This window comes from Micromys minutus, assembly GCF_963924665.1.
Source record: "Micromys minutus genome assembly, chromosome: 2".
Classification (NCBI taxonomy): domain Eukaryota; kingdom Metazoa; phylum Chordata; class Mammalia; order Rodentia; family Muridae; genus Micromys; species Micromys minutus.
In genome coordinates this window covers 95,181,017-95,198,003 of record NC_137971.1, presented here as the reverse complement: position 1 = coordinate 95,198,003, position 16,987 = coordinate 95,181,017, and the positions used below count along the sequence as shown (strand labels likewise).

At 50.9% G+C, this 16,987-nt stretch overlaps 1 protein-coding gene across 1 annotated transcript in view; it reads left to right on the top strand.

Annotated features, from left to right (window-relative positions):
* The window catches only part of XRRA1 (X-ray radiation resistance associated 1), a gene marked incomplete at both ends in the record, with an annotated part of 51,796 nt that overhangs the window by 32,878 nt on the left and 1,931 nt on the right, over positions 1-16,987 (top strand). The window contains 7 exons of the mRNA XM_080911360.1: positions 244-372; positions 1,130-1,335; positions 4,372-4,412; positions 8,103-8,228; positions 12,511-12,604; positions 13,332-13,447; positions 15,465-15,788. Of these exons, the coding sequence (XP_080767486.1) occupies positions 244-372; positions 1,130-1,335; positions 4,372-4,412; positions 8,103-8,228; positions 12,511-12,604; positions 13,332-13,447; positions 15,465-15,788 (1,036 nt within the window). The remainder of the gene's footprint in view (positions 1-243; positions 373-1,129; positions 1,336-4,371; positions 4,413-8,102; positions 8,229-12,510; positions 12,605-13,331; positions 13,448-15,464; positions 15,789-16,987) is intronic.

Here is a 16,987-nt window from a genome sequence, read left to right as displayed (position 1 = left end):
TCCCATTCAAGCCCAGTGTAGTCAAACTCTCTGCTCAGTGGCCTGTGTGGACAAGCAGGACTTGGGGAAGGGGTCAGTGGGTGGGAACTACGCCTGCTGTTCATCTCTACATGGACCTGTGGGCACTAGGGGAGTCTGAGGCTGGCTAATCCTCCCGGTCAGCCTCCTGTCTTCCCTTCTTCCTGGGGACAGTGGCTCTGATTCTCTACCCCCGCTCAGTACCCAAGATCTCTGTGCCCACAGGGAGGCGGCTGTGACATCACTCACAAGCAAGAAATACATCCTGAGGTTCCCGGCACTGGAGACCCTGATGCTGGACGACAACAAACTGTCCAATCCCAGCTGCTTTGCCAGTCTGGCTGGGCTCAGGAGGTATTGTACAGCCTTCCTCTTCACTGTCCCCAACCCCAGTGGGGCTCACACCCTGAGTGCTGCATCCAGGCTACACAGCAGGGGGTGAAGTCCCCGCTCCACCAAGTAACTCTGCTTTGTAGCCTTGGGCAAGCCAGTTCTCTCTCTGAGCTTGGCAGAGAAGGGCAACATCAGTAAGTTTATATCCGGTCATGTGTAGGATTAGCCCAGGATAGATCCCTGACCCTGAAACCAAGACCCCCCCCCACAACCCCTACAACTCCCCCCAATCCTACACACACACAACCCTTCCATACAGCCCTCTCACATAACCACACACATACAACCACACACAACTCCCCACAACCCTACACATGTAACTCTCCCATACAACCCCCCTCACATAACCACACACAACACAACCCCCCACACACACAGCCCCCACAGAGAACTTTAACTTCCAACTTCTGCATATGTGACAAAGATCCCTAGAATATTTCCTTTGAATTCAGTTACGACTTACTGGATACTACTTTGTGCCTTCTGTTTACATATTGTCTCATTTAGTCTTCACCAGAGCCTTGAAGATTAATAAACATTATCCCCATTTTGAGGCAGGAGCACTGAGCCCCAGAGAAAGTAGGCCACCCTCAAACTCAAGGTCACACAACAGGTGTCCATGTCCATGCCGGAATCCACGAGTGACCCCCAGCTTGCTCAGCAATACCCAGAGGTGATGTCACTGCTGTGATTCTGAATTTACTTTCCTTAATTGAAGACTGAAGAAGTTGAGCCTGGACCAAAACAAGATATTCTGGATCCCGTACCTACAACAGGTTCAGCTCTGTGATGGGTCAGGGGACTGGGTTACAGAGGGGCCAAATCCCCAGAAAGAGCTGCAGCCCCAGATGTGGATATTTGAGACTCCTGATGAGCAACCAAATTATACTGTGCTGCCCATGAAAAAGGACGTTGACCGCACAGGTGAGCCGTGTCCTTTGTTCCTGATGCTGTTCCACTAGGGAGTAAGCTTTTGGGGTGATCCTAAGAGTCTAATTCTGGGGGCTCCTGCATTCTAAACGAACCACTTAGTGACATCCAAAACAGTTCTATCCGGTAAGATGCTGTCAAACTCCAAGTAAAAGTGATTTTTAAAAAATCTCATATACTAAGAAAGAAGTCGGGAAAGTCTATGATATATCCATGTCCTCAAGGGCTTCAGGTCTTTCCATCCTCCTCAGGCACTAGCGTACCTGCTTGTCCTATTAGTCTCTCAGGATGGCTGCACAGTTCTAAAGGTCACATCCACAGGGCAGCCCCCAGAGGCAGAAAGGAAAGACACATCTTAGACCCAAGCCGGTAACAGAGGAGCAGACCTCTGGGTTGGACATAGTGTGTTCTGGTCCCACTAAGGTAGTTACGTTACTGCGTGTCTGCCAACTACCTGTTTACGGTTAAAATTGGGGAAGTGGAGTTACAGAAGATTGTGAGCTGCCAAGTGTGTGCTGGATATTGAAACCAGGGCCTTTGGAAGAGCAGTGGTCTTCTTAGCCACTGAGCCACCTCTCCAGCCTGACTGTCCTCTAGTTTCTCCCAGGAGGCTCTGTTGCTTCCAAGGCTGAGACCATGCACATCTGTCATCAGAAGTGTTTCTGGGTCTTTGATCTCTTTCTGTAACCAACGGTGCTTCGTTTTCACTCGAGTCCCATTCATTTATTGCTAACACACTGCCATACTGAACTCATCCAGCGGCCACCCCAAGTTCGTTCTTCGCTTCCAGTCACTTTCGGGCTCTTTTGACTCATCTGCATTCGTGGCCCCAGCATCTATCCATGATGCCTGTTTCAGCTCCTCTTTCCTGTTGTGATAGCTCTTGGCACCTTTCTATTGCCTTATTGACTGACCAAAACAGTACGGTGTTGAAAACAAGGGATGGTGGGAAATATTCTTTGCAACCTTAAGAGAAAATTCTTCGGTATTTTCAGAGTATTTTAGCTTTATATATTTTTGTAGATGCCTTAAATTTAAAGACATTCACATGTATTCCTAGTTTTCCGAGAGTATTTTTTCCTTCTGTGAATTGGTGTTGAATTTTATTGAATACAATATGCATTGATTATTTTGGTGGTGGGAGAGTGATTTTTTTTAAAGCAGTCTTACCATGTAATGCTGGCCTGGAACTTACAGAGATCCACCTGCCTCTGCCTCCCCAGTACCGGGACTAAAGGTGTGCACCACCAGCCGGCACATTCTTTATTGGAAAGGGTTGGTGAAAGTGGCTCATCTTTGGATGGCCACCTCAGTGCTGACTCGGCCTTGCATTCCCAGGACAAGCCCCTGCCCTTGGCCATCCAATCGAATGTGCTGACATTTCGTATGATGTTGCAGCCATGCCCAGCAGGTGACTGGTGTAATGTCTTCCTGTTAGGACGCTCCCGTGAGGACTGGCGAGAAAGGCTGTGCTTGACTCATACGCTGAGTCCAGGGCATTCATGTGCCCTTCTTTTCTGTGCCCCAGGAAAGTTAGATACTGTTTCATCTTTTAAGTGTTGGGAGACAATGTTGTGAAGCCATTGAAGTCCGGACACACACACACACACACACACACACAAGAAGTTGAAATCCAGGAAAATTAGGGTCTTGCAGGAAGGGCCCTCTTAGGCTCTAGACCTAAGACTTAGACATGAGGAAGAGCTGCTGCTATGTGAGTTCAGCTGGCCTTGTGGAGCTGACCTACATCCCTGCTAGACTGCCGGCTAGGAGAACTGCTGAGGGCAAGCGATGTGCCGCCCAACTGTACGGCACCGCTTCTTCTCCTGAGGCCCTTTTCATCCTGTCAGAAATATGAGGAGGGCCCAGGCTCCAGGTAGAGGACAGTGCTGCCTGCACAGGATGCAGCCCCATTGATGCCCTGCCTTGGTCCTTAGGTGAACTCAGCAGTTGCTTGGCTCATCCGAGTCCGACCACCCCAGGATGAGCTCCTTCTGTAGCCTTTTCCCTATCCCAGCTGTCCTCACTGACTTCACCAACTAACACATTTTGTTTCCAGGCATTCAACATGTCTTCACCTCCTCCTCAGATGGGTGTCTTCCCTGTTCTCTCTCTTACCAGACAGCTTGTTAGCTTTCTCCTCCGTGCAGGCTCCCCAGCAGCACTGGGGCTAGAAAGAGCTCACATATAGCAAAGTTAAGATGAAGGTCCATGGGACTGAAACACAGCGTGAGCAGAAGGGCAGAGTGAGCTGAGGAGGAGGAGGGAGGAGGAGGAGGAGGAGGAGGAGGAGGAGGAGGGAGGAAGAGGAAGAAAAGGAGAAGGAGGAGGAGGAGGAGGAGGGAGGAGGAAGAGGAAGAGAAGGAGGGAAAAGGAGGGGGAGGAGGAGGAGGGAGAAGGAAGAGGAGGAGGAGGAGGAGAAGGAGGGAGGAGGAAGAGGAGGAGGAGGAAGAGGAGGAGGAGGAGGAGAAGGAGGGAGGAGGAGGAGGAGAAGGAGGGAGGAGGAGGAGGGAGGAGGAAGAGGAGGAGGAGGAGGAGAAGGAGGGAGGAAGAAGAGGAGGAGGATGAGGGAGGAGGAGAAGGAGGAGGAAGAGGAGGAGGAAGAGAAGAAGGAGGAGGAGAAGGAGGGAGGAGTAGGAGGAGGAGGAGAAGGAGGGAGGAGGAGGAGGATGAGGGAGGAGGAGGAGGAGGGAGGAGGAAGAGGAGGAGGAGGAGGAGAAGGAGGGAGGAGGAGGAGGAGAAGGAGGGAGGAGGAGGAGGAGGGAGGAGGAAGAGGAGGAGAAGGAGGGAGGAGGAGGAGGAGGAGGAGGAGGAGGAGGAGGAGGAGGAGGAGGGAGGGAGGGAGGGGACTAACCATGCCAGGGCCCAGAAGCCTGGCTATGGAGTTGGGTTTTCTCCCCGGCTGACCCTTTTCCGGGTAGTGCTGGAACCTGTCTGGGAGGTACCCAGAAGACACAGTGGGGGAGAGATGCGAACCTGTGGGTCCTAAGGATCCTCACCACCTTCCTTTCGTCTCTTTTTATGTTTCAGAGGTTGTGTTCTCCTCTTACCCTGGATTTTCAACCTCAGAGGTAGGAGGAGCTGCTACTTCAGTTGTGTTTGTTCGCTGTCCTGCTAGGGATGGAACCCAAGTAACTTCATCCGGATTACTTGTAATACTGGATACAGCGTTAATTCTTGTACAGAGTTGTCTTATGCTAGAGAATAGTGACAAGAGCGTTAGGTGTAAATGACAAAACTGAACGAGCTAATAGAGCCACAGGAGACATTTCTTTAGGTCACACTAAGTGAATAAGTTTTTGCAGAACACCTACTGTGAGTCAGCCCTACGCTGACGCGGTGGGGGCACCGAACGGGCTCTGACCTCACCGGTCCACAGCCTTGCCCCTGTGCCTCCAGATACTGTCCAGCTTAGTGTAACGACAGCAGTGTCCTCGGGCGGTATCACTGGGACTGCCACCAGGGTGCAGCTCAGAAAGTGGACAAGTTCCTGCTGGGTACAGTGCTGCCCAGATCAGAGCCTCGCTCTCAGAGGTGTACCGTTTGATTTTGTAGAAGACTGGTTTTCTCTCAGGGCGGAGCTCACTAGCCAAGCTCATGAAGACTGATGCATGTAAACTAAATGTAGATGCATTCATTTGCAATAAGATGTGCATTTCGACACCTAGCCAAACCATAGCCATAGCACAGTCACCGACATGACTGTGAGAAGCCGTGACGTTGGCCTCTCTCTGATGCAGAACAAAACCGGCAAACACCGACTCTAGTTCAGCCGGTTACTTCCCAGAATTCTTTGAGCTGGCAAGACGGATCTGCTGGGTTTGTCATCTTGGCAGGCCAGCTGAGAGCTGAGCTTCAGAGGGTATGGCAGGCCTCTCCCTTGTCATCTTCATCCTGGTCTTAACAACAGGACAGAAGCAGGTCTCAAGATAGCAAGGAAGTGGAAGAGAGAAATCCAAATGTGGTACCTTGGCCATGTTCTCTTGTCAGAGGAAGTCAGAAGGGCAGGATGATTGCGGTACCATGCTGACACTAACCGCCCAGCGTGAGGCTGAATTTAGGGGTGTGTGTATGTGTGTATGTGTGTGTGTGTGTGTGTGTGTGTGTGTTTCCTAGGAAAACTGGCCACACTCTAGGTGCTAGTCATGAGAGAGGAAAAGACAGTAAGCTATTCATGCTGTGGCCTACTAGCTATAAGTTTGGAGTCTCCACACGCCCCACCCTGTTTGATAATTTACTAGAACTCAAGAGATCTCAAGAAAGGGTCCTGCTCAGACAACTACAGTTATATTTAAAGGACAAAAAGTGAGGCCAACAAAATGAGAAGGCTCATAAGGCGAGATCCAGAAAGTCTCACCTGCAAAGCTTGTGCATAACCCACCTCCATGCACCCATTCCCCCATGCACCCATCCCCCATGCACCCATCCCCCATGCACCCATCCCCCATGCACCCATCCCCCCATGCACCCATCCCCCATGTACCCATCCCCCCATGCACCCATTCCCCATGCAGCCATCCCCCACGCACCCATGGAACCTGGCATCTGCCCTCCTGACACGATGTACTTACTGACCAGGGAGCTTGCCTGACCTTCAAAGCACAACTTTTGTTAGTCTTCTTAGATGTACGGTTTGAGCTCAGAGCCCCGACCCTCCAACCGGGTCTGACCAGCTCCCATCCCAACCCCATTAGCAGAATGAAAATGTGGTTAAAGGAACCCTGGCTAACAGGCAGCCCATCATGTAGACCCAGGGATTTAGAAGCTCAACACCAAGATCTGGGGTAGGTAAGTCACCATATGCCTTCACCATAAGGCAGCCAGTGTAGTTTTAGAAATATAGAAATGGCAGCTGCTCCTTTGAGTTGGCCAGTGCCAAGGGTAACATTGCAAAAGGACATTCATATTTGGGGAGGGGCCTGAGGCCAGTGATGGACCTTGGAAATCAATGGAAGTGGCGGGAATGTGGGTGCTTATAGCTCAGTATCTGAGAACCTGGAAGGCAGATTTGGTGGAAGAGATGTTCAGGAGTTTTTCTCTGTAATAGATGTATATCCCTCTAAGAGAGGGCCAGTCATACCCCCAGCTTGGTGTACTCTGAGCCCGACTCTCTTGACTTTCCTGGTCCGCGATCTCTCTTCTCTGGCTTGCCCCTTTCTGCTTACCTAACGTTGCTCCACTTCTGATCCTCCGAGGGTCAAACATGCCACGCTCTGCCACCTGCTTCCTTAAAATATCAGCCAGTGAGATGAGTGGTAGTCAAGGAAGAAAATAATTATGCATCGTAACCTCACTGAGAAGAAACAGGGGCACTGGTGGCTAGACTTGTCCTTGGAGTGCTGATAAGAGCCCAGGCTGTGTAGGGGAAGGACTGTGTGGTGGGCCCGTCAGCACACATAGTCAATTAGTCTCTGTCTCTGTGCGGTTCATTATTTCAAGTGTGTTGTAGAGGTCCTGTGGACTCTTAGGAAAGTATTTCTTAATGGGGAAGCTTGGTTCAGTCAGGATTGCTCCCCATTGGGCAGCAGCCTCCACTACCATCATGGGATAATTAATTGTTCCTTCCTCTGTTCCCATGGGGGTGGTAATCTGCCCTCAGATCTGTTTTTAGAATCATGAAAACACCTTAATTACTCTTATCTTGGTGTCTTCAGCCTTGAAGGATGGTGGGAGATGTGAGGTGAGTTTAGGGATAATTAATCTTCCATGGCTTGCTTTTAGATGATTCGCTTGTGTAAGTGTGGAGTTGAGCAGGGATGTGACCCTAAGTTCAAAGTTGCACAGGAGATAGCTGTAGCCCCACGCAGGAGTCCCTGTTAACAGGAATTGAAAAGTAGGGGAGACTGCTGTCTGATGTCTGCTACCCAGATCTGTCAGGTTGCCGTGGGCGGCCCGTACGAGAAGAACCATCTGAGTTTCCGGACAGTACCATTTACCCGACACTGACCTGTCTCATGTGTGTGGCTTCACAAGTTGACTCAGGACATAAACTGTTTGGCTCCAAGTAGTTGCTCCTCACATGCTCATCTATTGCAGGAGAGCAGGATGGTGGGTCAAGATCATACCGCAGTTAGTGCCTCCAGGGACACTTGGTTCCTCTGAGTCTGTCATCTGCCCTCATCGTATCCTTTGGCTCCTTGTAATTCATGGAACACAAGTGAGCTGAGTTCGGCGTGGTTAACCCATGAGTTCCTTTTTCATGCTTGACCCCACATTGCCCCTGAGGCTGTAGCCAGGCACAGGGGATCCAGATGAACCATCCTGTCATCAGACTGAGCCTGCCTCAGGTTGGTCAGGACTTAGCTGTTGTTCCACCCTGGATGATGAGAACTTGGGTTCCCCTCTCAGCCCGATCCTGCCCTCCCGCTTTTGGCTAAGGCGATTGGTGGCCTTCGTTGGTGTAAAACCTGCTCTGCCTCCTGGGGGAAACTTCAGCTGATGCCCGGAAGGAGCAGCCGGAGCTGTGGTGCTCAGGGCTGGGGCTGGAGGGAGGACGGAGCCTCTGTGCCTGCAGCACACTGTGGTATTCTGTGTCCCCAGAGAATTTGACATTGGAAGTTTGGAGGCTGGGGTATTAGCTCCTATGACCTCAGAGAATATGGAGTCAGAATCCTGGCCTTTGTGACCCTGGATGTCTCTTTGGCCACACTCTCTACAGAAGTCTTTCACCACACCAATAGAAAGTGCACTGGCTGCTGCGAGCCTCAGCTTCCTCTTTAATCATTGTGACATTTTAACTCTGACTTTTCCCCCCTCTTAAGACAGCCAAGGTATGTTCACTTCCTCCCATATTTGAGATTCTTCCTGTGAAGTCACTAAAAGCAAGGAACCAGACGCTGGCCCCGCCCTTCCCAGAACTGAGATATCTTAGCCTGGCCTACAACAAGGTAATTGCTTTGCTGTTTCCGTGGGACCCGGATGGGAGGAAGGGCTGTGAACTATTCTGACCTGAAGTCTGGCCCTTTCTTCCCTGAATGCAAGTGTGTGGCCCTGGTTCTTAAGGTGGCCAAGGTTGTCACTTGCCACACACTAGCCTCCATGCTAGGCACTGGGTTTACAGGTGCACAAAGAAAGACCTCGAGTCTGGGGCTGTATCATGCTTGCTTAGCTAGTGAAACCCAGGGTTGGTGGCATGTCCCTATGATCCCACCCCTGGAGAGGTAGTGGCAGGAGGATTGGGGCCAGCTCCCTGGCGATTTTGGGATTAGCCTGAGCTGGAGACACTGGAGACACTGTGTAAAAGAAAGGAAAAGATTTGGTCTTTTAGAGCTTGTCAGCCACGGAGATCAACACTGGACAGACAGCCGCACTGTACAAGCACACTTGGTGCTATGAAAGAGAGACACAGCACTGTGAAGTAAGGGTATGATGCCCGGTCTGACCCAGTGTGTGGCCAAGGAGACGTAGTCTCTTAGATCTGAATCACTGACTTTAGGAGACACAGCAGACTGAAGGGCCCATGTGTCCGTCAGCTGTTTCCCCCTGTCTAGTACCCATAGACTCTCGTTTGTTTGTTGGTGCTGGAGAACAAACCCAAGCTCTTGTGCACACTAAGCATGTGTTCACCTACTGAGCTACACCCCCAACTCCTGCGTTTTTCATTCAACTCAAGTATTTTTAATTTTTCCTGTGCCTTTCATCTTTGACCCGTGGATTCCTTAGGAGTCAGTTAGTTAATTTTCAAATATATAGGGCTCTTCTAGGCATCTTAGGTACGCTGCTTTCTAATTATATCTCTTGCCAGGTAAACATGATTTGTGAGATTTCTTTTTTTTTTTTTTAAATCCATTTAAACTTGCCTTGAGGTTCCCTGTAAAATTGATGATTGTCTTGTAAGCTCTTAAGGCAACGTGTATCTGCAGCTGTGGAGACAGAGTGATGAATGCCAGTCAAGATAAGATATCAGCAGTCATCCCTGCTAGTCAGTAAACTCCGGCTTGCTTATCAGCTGCTGAACGCAGTATATTCAAATATCTACTCGTGCATCTGGGGAGATGACTTAGGGAGTTGCTTGCCACACATGTGTGAGAACCTGAGCTCATATTCCCAGAACCCACATAAAAACCACCCACATAAAAAGCAGCACACACTTGTAACGCCCTAGGTGCAGGAGAAGAGCAGCTGTAAGTGGCCCCTAGGGCCTTGCTGGCCAACGAGGCCAGCAGGAACGTATTCAGATTCACAGAGAGACCCTATCTCAAAAATAGAGATGAGAAAGGAAAATGCCCTGACACTCCCATGCACCGGCAAGTATATCCACATAGGTACAGACCACACAAGAAAAGAAAGATCCACTTGTGGCTGTGGATTTGTTCCTTTCTACCCTCAGTTCTGTCCCTTCGGACTCTAACAATTCATTACAACCCGTAGCTGATGAGTCTTTAACGCATGTGAGGCCCTGGCACGGAGCACAGGTAAGTTAGTGTCCTGCTCTCCTGGAGATGCTCTGCTTTACTGAGAGCTCCTCGGGACTGCTCTGAGACCCGACTTCCCAGTCTGCTTCAAAACAGCCAGGACTGTGGACCCCACTTGTCCTTGCTGGAGTTGGGGCAGTACTCCTTCCATCTTCTGTGTCCTCGCCATGGCTGCCGATGTCTGTGTGGCAGCTGGCCCACACCATCGTGGTTATCTCTGTGCCAGTGATCTGCTATAGACCACCAGGACACATTCTGTTTGAATGCTAGGCTTTGTTCTCCCCGCCTGTGTATCTTTAGCTTTCAGAATAACTCGGTGCACGGCAGGTTCGCAGCAAGTGTCTGTGGGTGCTGTTTGTTTGTGGGTGCTGTTTGTGTCATAACACGGATACTGCTGTGTGCATTGAAATTAGGGTTTGGCTTATCAGATGTATAAGTTTTCAAAACGAACTCTACCTCCAAACAGAACGTCTCTCCCCTAAGATGTTCACTTAGAAATATGTCAAATGCAAAACTTAACTTTTACTTTTAACCAGTATTTACTTAGCCCATAGGTTGGGGAGTTATAGTCTTTAATTGTGAGGTTGGGTAGAAACCAATCTGATCCAGTGAGGTTAGGCAGAAACCAAAGGTGATCTCTAGAACCCGACTGTGTCCCTGGCATCATTTGACTCACCCCATAGGGAGCAGGCCAGCCTGGGCAGACTGTTTGCCAATCAGCCAGAACCCTGGGCCTGTGCCTTCGAGCTAGAGCTTGTATCACGGAACAGAACATGGCATACCCTGGGTGTCACTCAAGATGCTGCTCCTAATTTTAGTTAGAAACAGGATCATCCGTCTTGGCTGAATTCATTTATATTTCCATCCCTCATCTGTAGAACTTAGCTCTGCCTGGTTTGCCCACAGAGGCTTTGGGCCACCATGACACACACCACAGGCAGATTAAGCCTCCTTCTCTGGACCGCAAGCTTTTTGTAATGTGTTTTCAGCATCAGTGATTAAACCTTGAGCGTCTCACATCCTAGGCAAGTGGTTACCTCCAAGTCATATCCCCAAGTCCGGTCATTTTGGTTTAAGGCCAGACAAAGTACATCAGTCTGCTGTCGCTCCGTAGCTCTGCAGAGGCAATAGAAACACAGGAAGGCGATGAGCTAGAGCTACTGAGACTCGGGGGAGCTGAGTTCTCCACACCTGGTCTTGGCACAGCCTCTGGACCGAGTGACTTTTACACTCTCATGTGCATTCAACAACAATAGCATTTCATGAAGTATTTACATCATAAGGAGTCAAATTTCAGGGTCCATAAATAAAATTTTCATGGAAAAGAGATACTCTAGCTATTGGCTTATGAGCTGTCCAGGGCTGCTTTGAGGTTATAAGAGCAGCCTGAGTCAGGAGCAGGGACTCTCTGTGTGCCAGCCCTCACTACCTGGCTCTTGACAAGAAGGCTTAGCCACCTGTGCTGGCGGAGGGAGCAACCATTTGCCTCAGTAGTCAAACTGAAGTGTCTGTCCTTCCCTTCTGTCTTAGGGGTTCCATTGGTGTGAAGAGACACCATGACCAAGAACTCTTATAAAGGACACTTTAATTGGGGCTGGCTTACAGGTGCTGAGGTTTAGTCTATTACTGCCATGGTGGAAAGTGTGGCGGCATCCAGGCAGGCTTCTAGATAGTGCTCTAGAAGGAGCTGAGGTTCCACATCTTGATCTGAAGGCAGCCACAAGGAGACTCCCTTCTGCAGGCAGCCAGGAGGAGGGTCTCTTTCACACTGGGCACAGCCTGAGCACTAGGGGACCTCAAAGCCTACCTCCACTGTGACACACCTCCTCCAACAAGGCCACGCCCATTCTAACAAGGCCACGCCTCCTAATAGTGCCACTTCCCATTGGCCAAGATGTTCAGACCACCACACCCTCTCACCCTTGTCCCTGAATCCAACCCAACTCTGGGCTTCTCGGGCACCAAGAGCCCCGATTCTCCTCTGCAGCTACCCCCATGTTCTAGCCACTCCACTCAACAATGCTTGTGTGATCTTCGTCATGCAGAGTCTGGCATGACAACTTACAGGCTAAGTACACAGGGGCACAGCCGGCCATGATGTGTCCCTTGTTGTGGCTCAACTTTATCCCATTGGCAAGTGAGTCTGCTCTCCAGGAGTGCTGTTGATGGAATGAATGCTGGAGTGTGCGGGCCTGCTATAAGGAAGACCAGTTACATACAAAGTCAGTGCTGGGCCAGCCCTCCGTTCCAATTATTTGGCCACCAGTATCCTTGATACTTTCATATCCAGTGTGGATAGAGATTTTTAACTCTTAAAAATGCAGCAATGGGGGCTGGAGAGATGGTTCAGCTGTTAAGAGCACTGGCTACAGAGGACCCAGGTTCAGTTCCCAGCATCCATGTGGTAACTCAGAACCAAGTGTTATGTAACACCAGTCCCAGGGAGATCCAGCGCCCTCTTCTGGCCTCTGAGGTCACTGCACACACACACACACATGCACTGCAGAAATATGTGCAGGCAAAACACCCATACACATAAAATAGTAACAATTATTTTTTAAAAGGTGAAGCAGTTGTGGCATAACTTTTGGACCAGAGGACAAAGTGTTCTGGGCCTGAGTAGGCGATGGCACAGGGATAAGGCGTTGCCGACTGTTTGTCACCCCCCACATCTGTTCTGCAGCCCACCCTTGCTAGCTAGCATCTCGCACCTGGGTGGGGAGCATCCACTAACACGTCTCCTGCACTTTTCCAGATCGCCAAGGAGGATGCCATTCTGCCAGCAGCTCTCTTCCCATCCCTTTGTGAGCTTGTCTTCCATAACAACCCTTTGGTATCACACACACGAGGTATGGTGGTCACAGAGCTGTCCCCCAGCCCAGTGCTCAGGGTCAGCCTAGAACTTTGATTCTCGCCTCTTAGGTGCTAGGTCAGACACGCTGGTGGGGAGTGAGGGGTGGGGTGTGAAGAGGAGGAAGGCTCAGCTACCCCAGAGAGTGGAGGAAGCAGCTGGCATTGCTAAGCACCTGCTTGCCCTGACAGCAACCATGGTGACAGGCGCTAACCTCAAGAACTTTGATGGAAACCAAAGCTCACAGCAGTTATGATCTGCCCAGGGTCACTCATGGAGAAAAGCTGGGACTTCTGAGTCCTCTAGCCCTTCCTTCAGCTCCTTAAGCTGCGCCCCTGGTTGTAGAGCAGGTCTGTGTGGTCTCATCCCCATTTCTCATCTGGGGTTGGCCCAGCTGCTGGGCTAGCTCTGCCAGCAGCCCGAATGCGGCTCTCTTGTGGTGCCCACCGTCTCCTGGCGAAGACCTAGCTGCTGGAGGTGCACTGGAGTTCTGGGCCTGCTGGGACAACAGTGGAGGTGCTAAGCCTGGCTCACTTTGTTACCTCAGCATGTCTGTCCATTATTTTCCTTGCTTATAGAACAGGAATAATATGGCACCTACTTCCTAGGTTTGAAAAGGGAAGTACAATTACATTAACACAGGCAAAGCAATCTGAACAGTGCCGGACACACAGTAAGCCCCAGGAGACACTAGCTAATCGTCATCTCATCTTCCTTCATACCAGGGATCCCACCGCTGCTGAAGAGCTTCCTCCAGGATCGCCTGGGCATCCGCTTAGTTCGGAAGAAACTGGTAAAGCCTAAGCATCATATGTTGATGCCTCGGAAAGAATCCCGGAAGGTAGGCCTTCCAGCAGGACCCTGGCCGCAGAGAAATGGAGCCTATTTTAACATGCACACAACTTGGGCACACAAACCCTGCTCCCCAGCCAAACCTGGAACTTCTCTGTGGGCTCCAGTGCCTTCTGCTTTCCTGTCAAATACCATTGGGGCAGAAATGATAAGACGAAGAGCCCCAGCAAGAGGGGGGTAGATGAAGCGCCTTGGCGGCCATTACTCAGTGACCTCCTAATTTCACAGGGGAACTAAGGACCAGAGGCGAAGTAGGGAGAAACCAACCTTGTAGGTGGAACACCCACCGCTGTCTACAGCTGTCTGAACTTGGCAAGAGTTTTGATTTTTGAGCTGCTAGTATTTCAGCTCAGAGCTGCTGAAAGGGGTGGATGAAAGGAGACATGAGCTTGATTGCAGAGCCCAAGCCTTAGCCCCACAAATTCCTGGTGCAGGTTACAGCTCCGAGTCAGCAGGGGCAGAGGCACAGCCCCTGCTGCAGGCAGGCAGATTGCTCTCACTCCGGTGGCTTGCCTCTGGGGGCCACCAGTCAGTACTTACCATCCTCTTGATCTGAAGGAATTTAAAAATATCCATGAGAAGGTCCTGCCTGCCATCTGGAGGGAATGCTAGTGAGCTAGGTGCTCAGTGCAGGCCTCTTAAGTTCTCTGTGGCCAGGGCTCCATGGTGCATACCTCTGCCCTCGCTCAGCTCCGGAGAAAACAGGCTCAGAATGGTGCACCAGCTCACCAGATATGTGTGTTGGGTTTAGGGTGGCCTTCTCCAAGCTCCTCATCCTGTCCAGGGTCCTGAGTAACTGAGATATTAATGTTAACAAACGCAAGTATCCGCTTGCAGGAAACAAAACAGTAGTGTGCACATCTAGGTACACACCCAGCAATTGACCCCAGAACATGGCTTAGGCCTGATGCTAGGTGGGGAGAGTCTCAGTGCACTAGAGACAGAGGCTCCAGGCCGTGTGTGCCCTTGTGTGCAGTCGTGGGCGGGCAGAGAAAACGGAGAGCATACTTGGTGGGCTTCGCCCAGTGAGGACACAAGAGGCAAGTAGACCAGACTAGTCCTGAAGGCCACAGTGAGCCGGGATGGAGAGTGCCAGCTCACCCTGTGGGAAGGGCAGTGTAGGGTAGGATTCAGAAGCCTCCCCCCATCTCTGTCCTGGCAAGGACTCCTAGTGTGCCAAAGCCCTGCTGTGAAGTAGGTTTTTAAGAAGGTCTACGCCCTTCAGGCTTCCATTCAAAACACAGACAATACACATATCTAAAGGAAAATTCTCTTAAAATGAAATCTATTTTAGAAGTGAGTGGTCCTTTCTGTTCCTCAGGGGTTGGATCTGGTAGGGCTGGGGTAGGGGTGGAGGTGAGGGGGTCTGCCCTGTTCACGGGAGGAAGCAGCTTCCAGGGACCCAACTGTGCCTCAGCCTGCATGTTCCTAAGGCCAGTGCCCAGGGAGTCGGCACAGGAGAGATGGTGACAGGCCCTTGCCAGTTGAGGAAGTAGTTCCACAGCTCCTGAGAAGCTTGGCTCAGGAAAAGAAGGGCCACTCCCACCTACTCTAGGACTCCCTGAGGAAAGCAAGAGGCATCCTGGTGAACCCTAAAGAGAAGCTGCCAGAAACAGAGTGAGGCCTAGAGCCCAGGCCTCCAGGCAGAAGGGACAGACTGTGTCACTGACTTGACAAGTCGTTTTACCTCTCTGTGCCTGGGACACAGGCTCGATGCTCCTTGGGTAATTTATAAAATGTACACTGCATGACAGAGCCCACGTGGAGGTCAGGAGATAACCTGTGGGAGCCACTTCTCTCCTTCCACAGTGTGAAACCCAGGGATCAACTCAGTTTGTCGGGTGGCAGTAACAGCCCTTCTCCACTGAGCCTCCATGGTGGTATGGAGTGGGGCTGTGTCTGTGAGCACGTGTGAGCTCTGCCTCCCCAAACTTTTCCCATTGTACAACCCATCCGAGGCTGGTAGGGCTAGAGAGCAAATCCAACCCAGCCTTTCTCTCACACAGGTGAAAACCTACATCCCCAAGGTGCCGAAGTATTCTCTGGGCCCCCGTCACCTCAACACGATCGCCGACAATCCTCCATCAAGTCTTATGCCGGAGCCAGAGCACTCCACTGAAAACACCTCTCACGAGGCACTGTTTGCCAATGAGGGCCCAGAAGCCCCTTCCCTAACTCACCGGGCTTTTGTGCCAATGCCTCCCATCTGCTCCGACTCCACCGTTCACAGTGAGACAGTGTCCCACAGGAGCCGTACAGCCGGCCTCATGACCCCAGAGCACCCATCAGATGAAGACGCCAAGAGTACGGAGTCCATCTTCCTGACCCAGGTGACAGCTCCCAGCTGCTGTGCCCATAGGTTACTGTGGCCCCTGAGCACCCTGCACTGCCATGGACTGCCCAGGGCAGGTGGGAAACCCCGAAGGAAGTGCAGCTCCCAGGCGCCCTCTGGTGAGAGGGTACTCAGGACACTAGAGGTCCTGTGGCATAGACAGCATCTCAGATCTCACTGGGACCTGGTGCTGGCCAGTCTGCAGAGGCTTGTCACCACTTGTCCCTCTCTCCTAAAAGGTATCTTACTTCTCATGCTCCCCTGGGTTCTGGGAACAACGATGGCTCATGTACAGATGCCACCGTTGAGGTGCTTATGGTCTAATGGGAAAGCTGGTGGGACAAAGCTCACCATTGGTGCTGAGAATGGGAGAACCCAGGGGCAAGAACCTGAGGAAGGATGCCTCCTCCCTCCAGGAGGATGTGGGAGGGTCAAATGAGCTACACTTCTCAGGCTAGGAGAGGAACATGGTGGACATGGGTGGAGAGAACAGGGAACTCAGGACAGAGAGAAATTCAAGTAGAGTGTTTGGAACAACTGTTCAGTGTCAGTACAACAGTGTGCAGAGAGGAAATCAAGATTGAACACCCCCAACCTGAACAACTCAAATCCCAAGTGTTCCGAATTCTGAGCCCTTTTATGTGACAACATACCCACAAGAGGAAATGTTGATGATATTTTGTTTCATACATAAAGTCATTTAAGGTGTGTGAAATTACCTTAGGGCTGTGTGGATAAAATATACATGGGGCATAAGCAAATTTTATGCATAGACTTGGGTCCAGTGCCAAGGTATCTTATCTTGTAAATATTCTAAAAAAAGCAAACACCTCTAACCCCAGGCATTTCACATAAGGACTGTTCAACGTCTGAAAGGCTGGGATTGGTAATCCCCGCCCCCGAATGTCCCTACATGAAATAGGGTTTCCTGTATTGAATAAAGTCTTGGGTATGCTGCAGTGTCCCTGGTGTACCTCAGAGCAGGAGGAAAGAATACAAAACAAACACCCTCAGTATGGCAAGGGAAGGTCCTTCCTGGGCCTGCTCAGCACTCTAGCCACCCACCTGTCTCTTTTAAGTGTGCCATGATGTCACTCCCTGACTGCCGCAGCTGCAGTCCCTCCTATGGCTTGCTGTCCAGCCCTCTCTCCGCTTTGGGGACAGCTCTCCTGTGTCCCTGGGACTTAGTCCAGTTCT